The sequence below is a fragment of the Mirounga angustirostris genome, unplaced genomic scaffold (genome assembly GCF_029215605.1).
Source record: "Mirounga angustirostris isolate CCGP_5_RB_7025 unplaced genomic scaffold, mMirAng1.0.hap1 SCAF_6, whole genome shotgun sequence".
NCBI lineage: Eukaryota > Metazoa > Chordata > Mammalia > Carnivora > Phocidae > Mirounga > Mirounga angustirostris.
The window spans coordinates 45,329,496-45,349,947 of NW_026991714.1; the positions used below are offsets into that span (position 1 = coordinate 45,329,496).

Consider the following 20,452-nt stretch of genomic DNA (forward strand, 5'->3'; position numbering starts at 1 on the left):
ATTAAATTCTATAAATTCTATCCACATTGCTTTTATGAAATATGAGATTCTGTGTAAAAAGATTGTAAGAATTTTTTTTTAACTATCTAACAATAACTGCTGCTTCTAATGACTTATGAGAATACTAGAATGTCTAATAGTTCCACCCTTGTATCAGTAGCCCGATAAAACTACAAAAGCCTATTTATACTAAAGAAAATAAAGGACAAAAAACAGCTTTAATGAGTAGTAAGTGTAAACAGCCTCCGTGTCTCAATGGATATTATGAAAATTTTTGGCCACACTAGGTTTTTCTTTCTAGAAAGCAGATATAGGGTAATAAAATCACAACAGACTTTTAGTTTTTTTAATCTACTAAAGTTAGGGGAAAAAATACATATATACGTATCTTAATAAAATTGTTAATTCATTCAGGCCCTGAATATAAATTAGTCACCTTGCTTGTTGAGATTTGAAGGTGCATGAACTGAAAACTGACTTTGAGGAGTACACTCTGATTCAAAGATTAATGTCTTTATTAGGGTCTGAATGTCATCCAGACTATGGTGAAAAGATTCAAATAGCATTCTTTTGAGGAATCCAGTATTGAAAAGGGAACTTGACCTGAAAAAAAGAAAATACAGAGAACTGGGTAAGAGAAATGTCTATTAAAAAAATATAATTTAACTACAGCTAAGATATGTAATTATAGGATGGAATAAATGCTGAAATTAAAGAATTTGATTTAATTTAAAATTATTTTCTATTTTCCCACTCCTTTTATCATGTTAGTTCTCTAAATTAATGGGATTATTCATGGAAATTTCATTCAAAGTCAACGAAGAATTTATTGAACCCTCATATACAGTGTAAGGTATATAGCCCTGTTGTACATGGGGACGTGGAGGATATACCAAAGTATAAAATACAGTGTTTGCCCTATAAAAGCCTATAAATCTAGATAGGCACATAGTGTGATACAGAAGTTTTCATAAAGCATATTCCTGTCAGTAAAATCTTAATCCAATGTGTACATGTAGGGTGGGAATGGGCAGGAGTAGATACAGGAGAATGAGATGTTGTAATGGTGATTTTGTTAAAAACATGGCACAAGGGTAAGTCTGATATGCTTCCCATTTGAGAATTGCAGGTATAATAGACAGAATATGAAATTCCAAGTCAGATAAAAACTGGATTCTCATCCTGGCTCCACCACTTCTACCTATGTAATCTTGAGTAATTAGTGCTTTTGAGTCTCTTATTCCTCATCATAAAATAGAAAAACTTCTCACACTTGTTATGGGAATTAATGAGATAGCACACATAAAATCATTAGTCCAAAGTATATCCTCAATGAAAGATATTATTAGGCTAGCAAATATAAATGAAAGGATATATGATTTTAAAGTGTCAAACGAATCATCAATGTAAGATTTACTAAAATGGAATTTCGAGATAATTTTGGGTTAAAGCACTAAAGAGAGACTTCAATGAATACTGTTTGTTTGTTTTTAAAGATTTTATTTATTTGACAGAGACCCAGCGAGAGAGGGAACACAAGCAGGGGGAGTAGAAGAGGGAGAAGCAGACTTCCTGCCGAGCAGGGAGCCCGAAGCGGGGCTCGATCCCAGGACCCTGGGATCATGACCTGAGCCGAACACAGACGTTAACGAGTGAGCCACCCAGGCGCCCAAATCTGCAATGATTCTTGTCACAGTATTGTTAGGAATCTCAAATTTCTATCGGACTCTCTAGTAACAACCTAAAAGTAAGGATTCTGATTAAAAACAATTCAACTTTAAGTCACTAAAAACACAATAGCTAGTTTACTAATGATGCAAAAAACACATTAAATATTTGCAGCTGAGTCCCATCTAAATAGCTTTACCTAAAACAAAGGCAGACTTTTACTTTCACAAGCCCTTCTCACTTAAAACTAATTTCTTGAAGACCTTGTATTAGTTGACTCTTCTATAAAAAGTTATGGTGATCACTTCATAATCACACCCTAGTTCTACAAACTGTCAACTGAAAAAAGTCTCATTCTTACTATTCAGAAATGAATTATCTAGTTTGCAGATCAGCCAGGCTTCTCTTTGATCCCATGGTCTCTTAGCACTATTGCAAACTTGTGAGAATAATGGTATAGAAAAATCTGAAAACAAAAAACACCTCAGGTTCATAGGGGTAGAAGAGTCCTAATTATTTGACTAGACTTAAAAATTAAATTGAAATTTGCTTGTCTTTTACTACACATAATCAAATATCAGCAATCAAATCAATATATAAATCAATTTTGGATACAGATCTTCCTCAACCTACGATGGAATTATGTAAACCCAGGTAAGATGAAAATAAATTGAAAATGCATTTAATAGGGCGCCTGGGTGGCTCCATCAGTTAAGCATCTGCCTTCGGCTTGGGTCATGATCCCAGCCAGGCTCCTGGGATGGAGCCCCGCATTGGGCTCCTTGCTCAGCGGGGAGCCTGCTTCTCCCTCTCGCTGTGCCCCTCCTCCCTGCTTGTGCGCACTCTCTCTCTCAAATAAAAATCTTAAAAAAAAAATGTATTTAATAGACTAACTTACTGAACATCATAGCCTAGCCTAACCCACCTTAAATATGCTCAGAAAACACTTTCATTACCAAACAGTTGGGCAAAGTCATCTAGCACAAAGCCTATTTTATAATAAAGTATTGACTAGTTCATGTAATTTACTGAATATTATACTGAAAGTGAAAAACTAAATGGTTGTAAGTGTACTGGTTGTTGACCCTCCTGACTGTGTGACTGGCTTGCTGTTACTGCCCAATATCATGAGAGAAGACTATCGCATTTTGCTAGCTTAGGAAAAGATCAAAATTCAAAATTTGAAATACACTTTCTGTTGAATGTGTACTGCCTCTGCACCACTATAAAGTCGAAAAATCCCAAGTTGGGGACCATCTTATATTATTATGTTTAAGCACATACCATAGTGGTCCAAGTTCTATCGCTGTCTTTCCAGGCATGCTTCCATGACAGTTACAGGGCAGCTGTCTATATGGGTTTTCTGTGAAAATATTATAAAAAGAGAAATCAAAGGAGAAATGACAATGTAAATAGTAATTGTTATATTTATAATAATTTGCAGCCACTACATAATGAGGATCTACTATGTGCCAGGTATTATGCTAAGTATTTTATATGCATTTAAAAAATTTAATCCTTACAACTCTGAAGCAGATACTGTTAAAATCTTAATTATCCAGATCAGAGAATTAAAGCTTAAGAGAAGTCACAGAAATCCATGTCAAAGGGCTTATTAGAGGCATAACTTTTACTAGCTTTTAGTCACTACGGTACATGAAATAATTTAAGTAGGAGAAAATCTTTAGAAGTCCACAAGATATCCATTTAAAATCACCTGATGGGGGTATAATTTACATGCAATAAAATGTATGCATGTTATGTGAAAAGGTTGATGAGTTTTTAAGAAATGTATATAGCCATGTAACCAACATCCCATCAAAATAAAGACATTTCTCATTAGTTACTTCTGCAAAGGGGAAGAAAACAAATTACTCCCTAGGCTTGATTCATATTCAGCCTAGATATATAAATATATCTAATACAGGCTAGAAGAATCTTAATTCAGTTTAAAAGATCAGTGAGAGGCCTGATACAATCCCAAGGAAATTGAGGAAATACTACCATTATTCTTAGTTTCCAAAATGGGGCAATATCCTACTACGGACTGTTTGGTTCACTAAGCCCTAGAACAGTTATTTTAAATCACTCTCTCCCACTAACTTCCCTCAGGCCATTCTTGGGTTATTATTCACTTTCTTGAAATGGCCTGATCTGATCAATCAGTCCTAGATATATCCAGAACTCAGAATTATGGTGGTAGGGATATAGGTCTATATAGCCTATTGCTATTGGACATCACTGTTACTCAATGTAATTAAGTGGGATAATGCACAGATGTGAGATCTTATTTTAGATTTACTTGAAGGCTTCTTCCTTCACTGTTTTTACTAGATCTACTTTTCAGTATTATTTAACTATAAGCCTTAAAGAAGGGTGAGACTATCATTAATATTAGATTTGTTAAGAACTATGTTCCTCCAACATTATGTGAATATATTCAAGAAGTCTTCCCTGGAACCATTAAATAAGTAAATTATAATACTATAGTATTACCCAAATTAGGGCAATTTATAGTTCTGTCAGAGTTACACCCACTTACCACAGGTAGGCAGCACGCACATGAATTTTTATTAGTCGGTTTGTTTCTTGATGTATTTACCAAATGCTCCCATCATATCAATGTATGTCTTTTCCCAAGCCCCTTGCCTAGGATTTCTCAGTGCTAGGCCACCAATAGCAAATTCCCTCTTTGACAGGTCAGGACTATCATTTCAAGTTACCAGTAGCAAAAAATGAAGGGGTAAAGAAAGAAAACTAGTATGTCCATGTCATCGGTATATAGGCTATGAAGACAATTCCAGATGAGGAATTAAAAAATAATTCAGAGACTTCTATTTAAATGCAATGGATTGAACATGTACTTTATCTCTGCTATCTCTTAAAGCATTACAATGAGAACAAAGGAATAAAAGTCAAACCCAAGGATAAATAAAATGGGAGCAGAGGTAACAGAAGATAAGAGATGTCAATAAAATTTTAGAAGTGGAAATAAGGTACACAAGGGGATAACTGATTTAGCAGGCCAGACAATGCTAAAGCTAAGCCTGAAATGGGCAGACAGGCTACCAATAAAACAGCAAGCCCAATAGTTCTGGGACCCCAGAAAGACCTGAGAATGGAAGGTACTGATCATCTTAAAAGACGGGTATAGGGCAGTTGTGCAAAAAAGAGGTCTGGCTAAAAATTTTTAAGGGGTCTTATTAAGACCCCTAGATTTCCTTCTTTAATACACACAATCAGACTTCTGTGCTTCCTCATTCCAAAAAAATGAAGTTAATCTTGGGTGAGGCTGAGCCATGGAGGACCTGGAACCAGAAGCATCAGTCACAGTTGAGAGTAAGATTTATGAAAAGAGAGGGATTAAGTAAAAGACATCATAAATGGTAAGACCTTCCAAGTCTCCTTCCGCAATACGGTTCCTAGAAAACTGATGGAAGATTCAAAAATTTCTCTAGAAAAACTTAACCAATCCAAGAGAAAAGACCTAATACATTTCATTTTCATCTGGGGGATCCCCTAGTGAAAAGGCAGACTGGTGCCTTCTCATTACAGTAAAATCTATCCGTCCCTAAGCCCTGACTCCAGTGCTTCCAAAAAACTGAGTGTGGACAACCAAAGACCATTTGAGATCTGCCATGACAGAGAACAAAATTACAACACAGAAAGAGGAATTGTTAGGAAACAGAAGAACTAAAACAACAAAATAACAGAAACAACAATACAAAAAACTAAAAAAAAAATCTATCTGCCCTTAAATAAAAATATACCCAACTATAACCAATATTCTTAGAGAGCTAAGATTAGATTTTGTATCTCTGAAACAAGAATAGGACACTATTAAAAAAAGAAACGAGAAAATATGAAGTAACTTAAAAACACAAAATACGACAAATTTAAAAAGGAAAGTTGGAAAATAACAATCAGGGAAATCTATAAAGTAGAACCAAACGCCAAAGACATGAAAAGACTGTCCAAATCGGGGCCATATTCCACTATGGACTGTTCAGTTCACTTAAGCCCCAGAACAGTTATTTTAAATCACACTCTCCCACTAACTTCCCTCAGGCCATTCTTGGGTTATCATTCACTTTCTTCGATTTCCACTTCTGGGTATTTACCCAAAGAATATAAAAACACTAATTTGAAAAGATACATGCACCCTTATGCTTACTGCAGCACTACTTACAATAGACAAGATATGGAAGCAACCTAAGTGTCTATCAATAGATGAATGGGTAAGGAAAATGTGGTATTTATATATATGCACACATAATGGAACATTATGCAGCCATAAAAAGGATTAGATTGTACCATTTAAGACAACAAGGATGGACCTAGAGGGTATTATACTAAGTGAAATAAGTCAGACTGAGAAAGACAAATACCATATGATTCCACTCAAGTGGAATCTAAAAAAAAAAAAAAAAATTAAACCCCCACAAATAAACAAAAAGTAGAATCAGACCTATAAATACAGAGAAAAACTGGTGTTTGCCAGAGGGAAGGGGAGATGGGTGAAGGGGAGAGGGAGATATAGGCCTCCAGTTATGGGATGAGTAAGTCATGGGAATAAAAGGCCTAGCACAAGAAATACAATCAATGGTATTATAATAGTGATGTAATGGGACAGATGGTAGCTGTACTTGTGGCATAATGTATAAATTTGTCAAAATCACTAAGTTGTACACCTAAAACTAATGTAACATTGTGTGTCAACTATACTCAAAAAAGAAAAATTGAAAAAAAAAAAAAAAAGGTGGTACATATATAATAGAATATTATTCAGCCATGAAAAAGAGGGAAACCCTGCAATTTGTGACAACATGAATGAATCTTAAGGGCATTATACTAACAAAATAAATCAGACAGAGAAAGAAATACTTTATGATCTCACTTATATGTGAAATCTAAAAAAGCTGAACTCATAGAAACAGAGTAGATTGGTATTTGCCCAGACCTGGGGGTGGGGGAAATGAAGAGATGTTGGTAAAAGGCTATAAACTTTCAGTTATAAGATGGTGTGGGGATCTAATAATGTACAGTGTGGTGACTATAATTAACAATGTTAGACTGTATAATTGAAATTTACTAAGAGTAGATCTTAAATGTTCTCATCACACACACACACAGGTAACTGTGAGGTGATGAAAGTGTTAACTAATCTTATTGTGGTAGTCAGTTCACTATACATGTACATGAAATCAATGATATGTGTTGTACACCTTAAAGTTACGCAGTTTTTGTCAATTATATCTAAATAAAGCTGGTAAAAAAAAAAAAAAAAAGTAAGTTCCAAAGGAAGGACCTTACCTCTGAAAGAAAAGATAGAAGAGTTAAAAGAAAAAATTTCCCAGGTTGGGAAGGTGGAAACAAGAGGACCCTAAGCTCACCTCGTCCCATGGATATAATTAGATAACACTCACATCATCATAAACAACCCAGAAAACAACCTGAAGACTGGAAGAACAAACTCCACAACTAAAGGTAGAGAAGAGACCACACTGAAGAGGGTAGGAAGGGCAGAGATGCGGTGGAAAGCAAAACAGACAGCATCCTCATCTGCCGTGGGGAGGGAGCCACTGGGGTGGAAACGGGAGAGAACCAGATTAACATACCTGGGAGCCCACAGAGCGAAGACAGATACCCGTAAATTTGGCTTTGAAAGGGAGAGGGGCTGAATTTCATGAGTTCTCACAACCAGTGGGGCTGAAAGCCTAGGATTTTAAAAATCAGTAGGCTCAGTTCTGGGAGAGCCTGGAGGGCAACAGGAAGCTAAGACCCTGCCCTTAAAGAGACAGCATGACAAAGAGCCCACAGCCATTCAGCAGAGAGGCAGCAATTTGAAAAATGCCTGGGACAGAGGGGACGGAGAGTAGTTTATTCATTTCAGCTCATGTCCTAGAGGGATAGGGATGGATGAGGGACTTCTCTAGAAACAAATGAGCTGGCAGGCACTATCTCCCTGCCCTGCCCCCCAGCATAAACACATGGCCACCCGTGGAAACCAGTGACATTCACTACCTAACTTGCTTACACCAAACCCCACCCCCTCCAGCGAAGCCTGCCTCAGTCTCAGGGCTGCAGGCACCCTCCCCCAGAAGACCACACAAACCTTGCCAACACCTGGTCTCCTGACCTGTGTGTTTTGCGGGGCCTCAGTCCAAGTGGCAGTGGCTGCGGCAGGCCCTCTGGAAGCCAGGTGTACCTTGTGAAAACTGTGTGTCCCACCCACACAGCCCCCAGTCCCTGCAGGTCTCATTCTGCAAGCAGACTGCTGCACATCTTATTAAAACCTCACAGCCCACCCTGGTTGGGGATGAAACACTGCCCATAACAGACAAAGAGAACCTCTGCAGACAACTGGACTGAAGGAAAAAGGGCCAGGACACAACAGCAGGGCACACAACACACACAGGTGTGTGCCAGGTTCTGGTGAACAGGGGACACTACATTGCAGGGCACTATAGGACCTCTTCTTCATAAGTCCACTACTTTTTTTTTTTTAAAGATTTTATTTATTTATTTGACAGAGAGAGACCCAGTGAGAGAGGGAATACAAGCAGGGGGAGTGGGAGAGGAAGAAGCAGGCTTCCCGCCGAGCAGGGAGCCCGATGTGGGGCTCGATCCCAGGACGCTGAGATCATGACCTGAGCCGAAGGCAGACCCTTAACGACTGAGCCACCCAGGCGCCCAGTCCACTACTTTCAAGAGCAGGAGATGTAGTTGACTTTCCTAACACACACAAACAGACACAGAGTGCTACACAAAATGAGAAGACAGAGGAATATGTCCCAAATAAAAGAAGAGGACAAAACCACAGCAAGACATCTGCACAAAACAGATATAAGTAATATGCTTCACAGAGAATGAAAAATAATGATCATCAAGATATTCACTGGTATTGAGAAAAGAGTGAAGGACATCAGTGAGATCCTTAACAAAGAGATAAAAAAAGAACCAATCAGAAATGAGGGACACAATGAGTGAAATAAAAAATACACTGGATGGCTAGAGTAAACAAAGGAAGGAATTAGTGACTTGGAAAACAGAGTAATGGAAAGTAATCAAGCTCAATCAAGCTGGTGAGAAAAAAAATTATACAAATGAGAATAGACTTAGGGAACTCAGCAACTCCATCAAGTGTTAATTTAGAGGGAATGTACCTCAACATAATAAAGGCCTTAAATGAAAAACCCACAGGTAACACCATACCCAGGGGGGAAAAACTGATAGCTTTCTCCAAAGGTCAAGAACAACAGAAGGATATCAGCTCTTGCCACCTTCATTCAACAGAGTACTGGAATTCCTAGCCACAGCAATCAGAAAACAAAAAGAAATAAAAGGCATCGGAATTGGTAAGGGAGAAGTCAAACTTTCACTGTTTGCAGATGACATGATGCTATATATAGAAAACCCTAAAAATTCCACCAAAAGCTGATAGAACTGATAAATGAATTCAGTAAGGTTACAGGATACAAAATCAATGTACAGAAATCTGTTGCATTTCTATACACTAATAATGCAGGAGAAAGGGAAATTAAGAAAACGATTCCATTGGGGCACCTGGGTGGCTAAGTGGGTTAAGTGTCCAACTCTTGCTTTTGGCTCAGGTCATGATCTCAGGATCATGAAATTGAGCCCCATCTCAGGCTCTGTACTGGGCGTGAAGCCTACTTAAGAGTCTCTCTTTCTCTTTCCCTCTGTCCCTCCCCTGCTCTCTCTCTCTAAAAAAGAAAGAAAGAAAGAAAGAAAGAAAGAAAGAAAGAAAGAAAGAAAGAAAGAAAGAGAGAGAAAGAGAGAAAGAGAGAAAGAAAGAAAGAGAGAGAGAGAGAGAAAGAAAGAAAGAAAGAAAAAAGAAAGAAAGAAAGAGAGAGAAAAAAGGAAGGGAGGGAGGGAGGAAGGGAAGAAAAACAATCCCATTTACAGTTGCACTAAAAGTAATAAAATACCTAGGAATAAACTTAACCAAAGAAGTGAAGAACCTGTACTCTGAAAAATATAAAAGACTGATGAAAGAAACTGAAGATGACATAAAAAAGTGGAAAGGCATTCCATGCTCATGGACTGGAAGAACAAATATTGTTAAAATGTCCATACTATCCAAAGCAATCTACAGATTAAATGCAATCCCTATCAAAATACCAACAACATTATTTATTTATTTATTTTTAAAGATTTTATTTATTTATTTGAGAGAGAGAATGAGAGAGAGAGCACATGAGAGGGGGGAGGGTCAGAGGGAGAAGCAGACTCCCTGCCGAGCAGGGAGCCCGATGCGGGACTTGATCCAGGGACTCCAGGATCATGACCTGAGCCGAAGGCAGTCGCTTAACCAACTGAGCCACCCAGGCGCCCACCAACAACATTTTTTACAGAACTAGAACAATCCTAAAATTTGTACGGAACCACAAAAGATCCTGAGTAGCCAAAGCAATCTTGAAAAAGTAAAACAAAACCAGATGTATCACAATTCCAGATTTCAAGTGTTATTACAAAGCTGTAGTAATCAAAACAGTATGGTATCGACACAAAAACAGACACACAGATCAATGGAACAGAACAGAAAGCCCCGAAATAAACCCACAATTACACAGTCAATTAATCTTTGACAAAGGAGGCAAGAATATGTAATGGGAAAAAGACAGTCTCTTCAACAAATGGTGTTGGAAAAACTGGATAGCTACACGGAAAAGAATGAAACTGGTCCACCTTCTTACATCACACACAAAAATAAACTTAAAATGGATTAAGGACTTAAATGTGAGACAGGAAACCATAAAAATCCTAGAAGAGAGCGTAGGCAGTAATTTCTCTGAAATTGGTCATAACAACATCCTTCTAGATATGTCTGTCTCTTGAGGCAAGGCAAACAAAAGCAAAAATAAACTCCTGGACTACATCAAAATAAAAAGCTTCAAACAGGGTTGCTGGAGTGGTGGGGAGTGGGAGGGATGGGGTGGCTGGGTGACAGACATTGGGGAGGGTATGTGCTATGGTGAGCGCTGTGAATTGTGTAAGACTGATGAATCACAGACCTGTACCTCTGAAACAAATAATACATTATATGTTAAAAAAAAAAAAAAAAAAAGAAGATAGTAGGAAGGGAAAAATGAAGGGGGGGAAATCGGAGGGGGAGACAAACCATGAGAGACTATGGACTCTGAGAGGGGAAGGGGGGTGGGGAGATGGGTTAGCCTGGTGATGGGTACTAAAGAGGGCACATATTGAATGGAGCACTGGGTGTTATATGCAAACAATGAATCATGGAACACTACATCAAAAACCAATGATGTAATATATGGTGACTAACATCACAAAATAAAAAAAAATTAAAAATAAAAATAAAAATAAAAAGTTTGTGCACAGCAAAGGAAACAACCAATAAAACAAAAAGATAATCTACTGAGTGGGGGAAGATATGTGTAAATGATAAATCCAATAAAGGGTTAGTAACCAAAATATAGAAAGAACTTATATAACTCAACACCAAAACCCCCCAAATAACTTCCCCAAAATTAGCAGAAGACTTGACAGACCTTTCTCCAAAGAAGACATACGCATGGCCAATAGACACATGAAAATATGCTCAACATCACTCAGAGAAATGCAGATCAAAACCACAATGAGATAACACCTCACACCTGTTAGAATGGCTAAAATAAAAAACTCAAGAAACAACGTGGGTGAGGATGTGGAGAAAAAGGAACCCTTGTGCACTGTTGGTGGGAATGCAAACTGGTACAGCCACTAAGGAAAATAGCATGGAGGTTCCTCAAAAAATTAAAAATAGAGCTACCCTATGTTCACCCTACAATCCAGTAATCGCACTACTGGGCATCTACCCAAAGGATATGAAAACACTAATTTGAAGGGATATATGCACCCCTATGTTTACTGCAGCATTATTTATAATAGCCAAACTATGGAAACAGCCCAAGTGTCCACTGATAGATGAACGGATAAAGAAGATGTGATAAACACACAAACACATGCAAGAATATTATTCAGCCATAAGAATGAAATCTCACTATTTGCAACCTGTATGATTTAGAGTATAATTCTGAAGGAAATAAGCTAGTCAGAGAAAGACAAATATCATATGATTTCACTCATATGTGGAATTTAAGAAACAAATGAACAAAGGAAGAAAAAAAAGACAAACCAAAAAACAGAATCTTAACTATAGAGAACAAACAGATGGTTACCAGAGGGAAGATGGGACAGGAGATGTATGAAATAAGTGAAGGGGATTAGGAGTGCACTTGTCTTAGTGAGCACAGAGTAATGTATGGAACTGTTGGATCACTATATTGTACACCTGAAACTAATATAGCACTGTATGTTAACTATGCTGGAATTAAAAAAAAAAAATTCCCAGAACTGAAAAACTCAAGTTTCTTAAAGGTCTCACAGATTACCCAGGGACAGTGAACTACTAAAAAAGATGAATTAATACACATATTATCACAAAATTTTAGAATATTGGGTAAACAAAGGATATGTTAAGACCATTCATAGGAGAAAAAAATCACAAAGGATTAAATATAAGAACAATAGCAAAGGGGTGCCTGGGTGGCTCAGTCAGTTGAGCATCAGTCAGACTCTTGGTTTCAGTTCAGGTCATTATCTCGGGGTCATGAGATGGAGCCCCAAGTTGGGCTCCATGCTCAGCGCTGAGTCTGCTTCAGATTCTTCCTAGCCCCTCCACCCCCCGCTCCTTCATCTGCTCCTGTGCACTCTCTCTCTCAAATAAATAAATAAAATCTTAAAAAAAAAGAAAGAAGAGCAGACTTCTCAATACTAATATTGGAGGCTAGAAGACAATGAAATAATAATACCTTAAGCATTCTGAAGAAAAACGATTTACAACCTACAATTCTATATGTGGCCACACAATCCTTCTCAGGAAGCTAAAGAAAAAAGTGCTCATTCAAAACAAGAAAACAGACAAAGATAATGGAAAAATATATTAAGGTTCAGATATAGGAGATTCATCAGGAGGAGAAAGCCAAAGCAAATTTCCAGGATGCCAGCTAAAGGCCTTCAGTGGACTTAAAAATAAACCACCCAAAGGAGAGCAGGAGCACTGTTTCCAGGGTGAAACTGGAACCCAAGGTTACCTGATGTACTTACCCCATATAGAAAGAAGCACTGAAACTGTAGCAGAGTTTAGGAATGGATTATGAAAAGTGAACATATACAAAAAAGGAAACAAAAACAGTAATTATTAATTCCAGAGTTATCAAAGAGTTGCATACAAAAAGAAACATTATGGCGGCATATTAACTGGTTCATCTGTGTTGAGGCAGCCTTCTAAGATAGCAGCAAATGACCTCTGTCGCCTGGTATTTGTATGCTTGTGTAGTCCCCTTCTTCCCCTTCTTCTCAAGTGTGAGATCACTGGATCTAGTTCATTTCTAATTACTAAAATAGGGCAAAAATGATGGATGTATTAGATTAGGTTATGAAAGACCATGACTTCTGTCTTGCTTTCTCTCTGGTTCTTGCTGGATCATTCTGACGAAGCAAGCTGCCATGTTGTGAGCTGCTGGATGAAGAGGAATGTATGATTAGGAACTGAGGAAGCCTCTGAGCAGCCAGCAAAGTGCTGAGGTCTTCAGTCTAACAACCTACAAGGATCTGAATCTAGGCCATAGCCATGTGAATAAACTTGTAAGGAGATCCTTCCCCAGTCAGGCTTCGATTGCAGCCTTGGCAAACACCTTAACCACAGCCTTGTGAGGGACCCTGAGCTAGTGGACCCAGCTAAGCCATGTCCAGATTCTTAATTCAGAAAAACTATGAGATAATAGTTGTTTTAAGTCATTAAATGTTGGAGTATTTTGTTACACAGCAATAGATAACTAATACAACTTGTGAACAATAATTTTATATTTATAAAAATATAAACACTGAATAATGATTTAGCTAACACTAGAGAGTGGAAGCACATGCATGTAACAGGGTTGGTTTAAGAAGCTGAATACTCTTCTTCCATGGAAGGAAGTTATAGGTAGTTTAAGCATGCCATTTAGAAACAGGGATGTAAATATTAGAAGAAACAGCTGTGAGATTTTAGCTGACAACTTTAGGGAGTACGGCAGGGATCTTTATTTCATTAAGACTATGGAACTGAGGCGCCTGGGTGGCTCAGTTAAGCGTATGCCTTCGGCTCAGGTCAAGATTCTGGGGTCCTGGGATCGAGCCCCACATCAGGCTCCCTGCTCAGCAGGGAGTCTGCTTCCCCCCTCCCTCTGTGCTCTCTCTCTCTCTCTCTCGCTCTCTCAAATAAAAAAAAAGACTAGGGAACTAGTTGACTTTTAAAAGATGTGTTACAAGTTGATAAAATTATAGAAATTTCTAAATGAGCTGACTTCTTTAAAAGACATACTCATTTACACTCTTTAAGTCCTACCTGACTGCAAGCAAAATGCAGAAAATAAATCATTTCCTTACAGCAATTTATTTATTTATTTTTTTTATTTTTTATTTTTTTTTTAAAGATTTTATTTATTTATTCATGAGAGACAGAGAGAGAGAGGCAGAGGGAGAAGCAGGCTCTCAAGGAGCAGGGAGCCTGATGTGGGACTCAATCCCAGGACTCCGGGATCATGACCTGAGCCGAAAGCAGACGCTTAACCATCTGAGCCACCCAGGTGCCCTACAGCAATTTATTAAGTCAAAAATCCTTGGGGTGCCTGGGTAGCTCAGCTGGTTTCTGCCTTCGGCTCGGGTCATGATCCCAGGGTCCTAGGATCAGGCCCTACATTGGAGTCTTCCTGCTTAGCAGGAGCCTACTTCTCCCTCTTCCTCTGCCACTCTCCCTCTCTCTCTCAGATAAATAAATAAAAATCTTTAAAAAAATCCTTTAAAATGTTTGTTTAAAAAAAAACTACTGTAGGTAAAAGTCTAAAAGTATAAAGCAAAATGAAAGACTTCTGTCAGAGAAGAAAAGGGGTTAGATTTTTATGGATTTGGGATCAAATTTGGGCAGAGTGTATTTGACTTTAGCTACTTGTTGATAATGTAAAACACAATACAGTGAGAGATGAAAGATAAAAAATTCAATGTAAGAACTGATTCATCATTTCTAAGTCAAGAATACCATCAGTAATACTGGGTATAAGGTAAAATGAAACACTGAGATTCTTCTTTTTTTAATGTGAGGTGAAATCCACATGACTGCTATCCTTTTAAACACTTAGGATGTCTATTATTTTTTATATGAGGGAAACCTGAATTAGGAAAAATGAAAAAAGAAACCACAGGCCACTAAACCATTTTCTTAGTTATCCAGGAGAACCAAAACTTTCCAAAGTTTCATCAAAGATATTTCTGAAAACCTGCATTATATTTTATTCATTTATTTTTAAATATTTTATTTTTTTTAAAGATTTATTTATTTTGGAGAGAGAGAGAGAGAGAGAGAGAGAGCACACACCCACGTGCACAAGTGGGAGAAGGAGAGAGAACCCCAAGCCTGCTGCAGGACTCGATCTTACAACCCTGAGATCATGACCTGAGCTGAAACCAAGAGTTGGATGGTCAACTGACTGAGCCACCCAGACGCCCCTTTTATTTTTAAGTAATCTCTACACCCAACGTGGGGCTCGAACTTACAACCCTGAGATCAAGAGTTGCAAGCTCCACTGACTGAGTCAGCCAAGTGCCCCAAAAACCTGTATTTTAAAAAGCCAGAGTGGATTCTTTAACTCTTCTGATTCTGTTATATTAAAAACAAGATTAGGATGGTGGGCTGAGCATTGAAACCCAACTTCTTTTTTTTTTCCCAACTTCTCTTCTTATTCTAAATCTCTAGATATGACAGAAAAGATTTTTTTTTTTAAGATTTTATTTATTTGACAGAGAGAGAGGGAGTGCGAGCACAAGCAGGGGGAGTCGCAGTCAGAGGGAGAAGCAGACGCCCCCCTCCCCCCCAGCTGGAGCACAGAGCCTGACGACATGAGGCTCAATCCCAGGACACTAGGATCATGACCTGAGCTGAAGGCATCTTAACCGACTGAGCCACCCAGGTGACCCAGAAAAGATACTTTTATGAATAATTCCTAGATAGTGCCAGCACACATCCCAAATTGTTCCGTACTTTCTGAAAGCCTAAAAGCTGAGACATCATACTACTGGAAAGAAAACCACACTGGAGAGAATAGCTATTAGAGGCAGAAAGAGCCTTAGGAGGATATTCGAACTTACAATGAAAAGATGAGTGCAACCAGAGTGGCTCTAGAGCAACAGCTGCAGGGGTCGTTTAGAAAACTGTACTTGAAACAGCTGATTATATTACTCTAATTCATGATTAGTACATTACAGACAATATCTGCCTCCAGTTTGAGGTGATGAAGATGGGTTTAGGTTGGAGAAGCAAGACAGTGCCCTACGTCTGATGAAAAATACTCATCTACAGACTCCGAAAGCTCAATGAATTCCAATTAGGATAAATATAAAGAGATCCACTCAGACATATTGTAACTAAACTGCTGAAAGCCACAAAGAGAAAATCTTGAAAGCAGTAAGAGAAAAATAATTTATCAAGTACAAGGGAACAAAAATACAAGGACTGACTTCTCATCAGAAATAATGGAGGCCAAAGGGCACTGAATGCTTATATTCAAAGTGCTGAAAGAAAAAAACTCCTGTCAACCAGTAATTCTACATTCAGAAAAAATATCCTTTAAAAAGGAAGGTGAAATAAAGACATCACTAGATAAATAAAAACTGGGAGAGTCTGTTGCAGAAATAGTAAAGGAGGTTCTTCAGGTTGAAAGGAAATGAAATAGAGTAACTTGAATAAAATAGGACTAAAGAGCACTGGAAAGGTAATTATGTGGGTAACTATAAAAGATACGTGTGTGTGTGTGTATTCTCTCTTTTCCTGTCTTAATTTCTTTGAAAATCATAATATTTAAAAAATAAATATAATACTATATTGTTTGATTGGATCACCATAGATGTAATTAATATAAGACAAAAATAGCCTATAAGGGGAGAGGAACATAAAATTACCTTAGAGCAAAGTTGCTAGCTTTTGTCAGTCTTCAGTCAATATTAACCTGAGGTAGCTCAAGATAAGTTAAAGGTGTATACTGTTAATCCCTGGAGAAACCATTAAGAAAATAACTGAAAAATATATAGCAAAAAAATCAGCAGAGGAATTAAGAGGACACACTAAAAATATGTCCAACATTAAAAAAGGCAACAAAGGTGAAATAGAACAACAAAAAGACGTGAAAGACATAAAAACAAATAGCAAAAGAGTAGACATAAAGCCAACCATTTCAATAATGACATTTAGTAGGAACTGTCTAAAACGCTCATCAAGGGGCGCCTGGGTGGCTCAATTGTTAAGCGTCTGCCTTTGGCTCGGGTCATGATCAGGGTCCTGGGATCGAGCCCCGCATGGGGCTCCCTGCTCAGTGGGAAGCCTGCTTCTCCTTCTCCCACTCCCCGTGCTTGTGTTCCCTCTCTCGCTGTGTCTCTGTCAAATAAATAAAATCTTAAAAAAATAAAATAAAATAAAACTCTCATCAAAAGGCAGAAATGATGAGACTGGATAAAAAAGTAAGATCAAAGATGACACTTACGGGGGTGCCTGGGTGGCTCAGTCGGTTAAGCGTCTGCCTTTGGCTCAGGTCATGATCCCAGGGTCCTGGGATCGAGCCCCGCATCGGGCTCCCTGCTCAGTGGGGAGCCTGCTTCTCCCTCTCTCTCTGCTGCTCCCCCTGCTTGTGCTCTATCCCTCTCTCTCTCTCAAATAAATTATAAAATCTTAAAAATTTTTTTAAAAAGATGACACTTATGGATTGAAAGTAAAAGGATGAGAAAAATATATATGTCAATAGTAACTACAAAGTCATGTTTATATTAATATCAGATAATATAAGCTTTCAGACAAATACCACAGAGATAAAAATGGATATTTCATAATGGTAAAAGGGCCATACATGAAGAATATAAAACAATTACAAATCTGTCTGAACATTTCTAGAGATAAAATGATAGTTAAAGACAGGCTAAGGAATTCTAGCATAGACATAATAATACAAAGGTAAGACAAATATTAGAATTAAATAAATATTTAAGAAAACTCTCTTAAAATGAAAGATTTGAAACTCTGAAGGGGTACACCGTGATTTAGGAACACTTATCCTAAAAAGATATACCCCAGTAAAGTTACTGGACTTCAAAAATAAATATTCCTTTGGGCAGCCAGGCAAAATAATCATGTCACATGAAAGAAGGAAAAGTTACTATAATATTCAGTGACAGATGACAACATAAACACTTTTACAAGGCACTCAAAGAAACTCTAAACTCTTTTAAGTATAAAGGCTATGGGTAGTGAGCTTTAAACATGCAAGACATCAAGCAGTATTCTGCCCACTCTTGACTAAACTCAGAAAGTTAGATTTAGTAAATTAAGAGATGATTAGAGAAATTATGGCAAAAAGAGTGATGATGATTATTAAACACGTTTAATGTATAGATTTTATTGGCACAATAGAATATAAATGTTACATATTCTAATAACATATAAATGGTATAATGAGCACAAACTGGGAAGGGAAAATGGAAAATGGGAGGGTGATTACCTCATTTATGATGCCAAGAAGCCAAACTATATTACTTAAAACCAAAACAATTCAAATTTTGGAATACATATTTACTACTACAAAAGTAAAACATTAAGAAAGGTAATAAATGAACAATAGGACAGATAAACCAGTATCTAAGGTAGTCAAGAGAGAAGTCAGAAAGAACAAGTATTAAAAATTAAAAAAAGAGAATATAACCACAGAAACCAAGAAAATTAAAAAGAACCATTAGATACCACTTGCCTCAACTCTATGTAAATAATTCAGAAAAGCTAAAGCTATCCTGTTCCCAACAACCGAAAAGGAAAAAAAAGGGCAAAGTTCCAAATTCTTTCCAAGTTTAAACAGATTCCAAAGCCCAATCAAAATTATGCTAAAAAGGAAAACTATACACCATCTCATTTATGAATATTAAAACAAAATTTAAAAAATTAACAAATAGAATCTATCTTAAGAAAATACTTCCTGACCGAGTAGTTTATTCTAGAAGGGCAGAATGGTTCAATACTGGGAAATTTTATTAAAACTAATCAAATCAATAGACCTAAGAAGAAACACCACATAATCATCTCCACAGGTGCTGAAATACATGACAAAATTCAGCATCTTTGCTAAAATACAATAAAACTGGAAATGAAGGATACTTTCTTAACATGAAAAACGATAGGTATCTCAGATCCATGCTTGTATCAGAAAGGACCAGAGAGAACTAAAGCAACATGACAGGATGCCTTCCCATTCTCACTAACACTGTAGCAAAAGTACTTGCACAAATGAAAAGCATACTAGGTTATTAGGAAATCTGAAAATCACAACAGTATCTATCCTCCTTAATAAAATCAAAATAAAATACTAGCTGTCTATTCATTTACTCTTTTATTAAGAAAAAAGGAAGATCCTTTACCAGGAACACTCCAAAAATAGAGCTTTGAAGAGGGACTGCTGTAACAGATATTAAACACTAAAGAGCCTCTGTAATCAAAATAGTGCAATAGAGGTGTATGAATAGATATTCAACCACTGGAACAGAATAGAAAATCCAGAAACAAACTCAAATATATTCTTTAGTATAAGAAAAAAATGGTATTCTCACATTGGTGGAGAAAGGTGAATTATTCAATAGAACATAACCTACCCTGAATATAGAAACATGAAAATTCTTTCTAAATATAGACAAAATCCAGAATACATAAAATTCAATTAACTTTATAACAGCAACAACAAACTTATGCATATGAAAGATGAAAAAAAACAGATTTCAACAGAATTCACAAAATGAGAAAAAATATTTGCAACTCATATCACAAGGGTTAAACTCTAATATGTAAGGAATTCTTAAAAATCCATACTAAAACATGCCAAGAATCTAACAGAAAACAATGGGCATCTGTTTCTATGCCCCAGAAAAGCAAAACAGAAACAGCTTTGTAAGGGCATAAGCTTCATCTTTTTCTTTGATCCCCATGCCTGGCATATAGTAGAGGCTCAGTAAATGTTTACTGAAGGAATTTTATAACGGATGGTTTTTATACTAAGCCAGAAACATGATAATTATTTTTATAAAATTAGTGATTTGAAACACCCTAGACAAAGAAGTAATCTGACTTATGTTCCTAAAATTAGTGGCAGTGGAAACTAAGTTATTTCTATATGTTTCAAAAGAGGGCAGAGCTAGAGAGCATAAATTGTAGAGCATGAGTAAATAACTTTAATAAACTCACACGAATGTCTTGTCTGTTGATGAAAGGAAATCCAGTATAGGAAATAAAGTTAGCACTGTAATCTTTAAAATCAAAGGACAACAATATGTGTAATTAGGGATGTGATAATGACTTATTCATTGGAGGCTTATACATAAACACAATATACAGTCAAGAGAAATCTGAATTTACCTTCTACCATATTACCATCCTTCTGAAAAATTCTCTCTTCACACCACTGACAATGGATCAGGTACTGAATCTTCTTGGCTGTCTCATCTGCAGAGGTAGGCCCCCTCAAAACTCTCACGACAACCAACACAAAATGTTCCAGAGCCACTGCAAACAGTACCTCAATGCCTTTGTTACATCGGGCTGCAGCTCTGGAAAGAAATTTTTCAAGTTATTTTGGGGGCTTATCATTTTTCTTTGTTTGGCATTATATTGACAATACTAACCTGGACAGGAAAC

The 20,452-nt window shown here is 37.2% G+C and overlaps 1 protein-coding gene across 2 annotated transcripts in view; it reads right to left on the minus strand.

Annotated features, from left to right (window-relative positions):
- The window catches only part of TRMT1L (tRNA methyltransferase 1 like), a 51,218-nt gene that overhangs the window by 3,195 nt on the left and 27,571 nt on the right, over nt 1-20,452 (minus strand). For both annotated transcript variants that reach the window (XM_045877335.3, XM_064594226.1), the window contains exons 10-12: nt 20,174-20,364; nt 2,953-3,031; nt 437-603 (exon numbers count right to left, since the gene is read on the minus strand). In XM_045877335.3, coding sequence (XP_045733291.2) covers nt 437-603; nt 2,953-3,031; nt 20,174-20,364 — 437 coding nt within the window. The remainder of the gene's footprint in view (nt 1-436; nt 604-2,952; nt 3,032-20,173; nt 20,365-20,452) is intronic.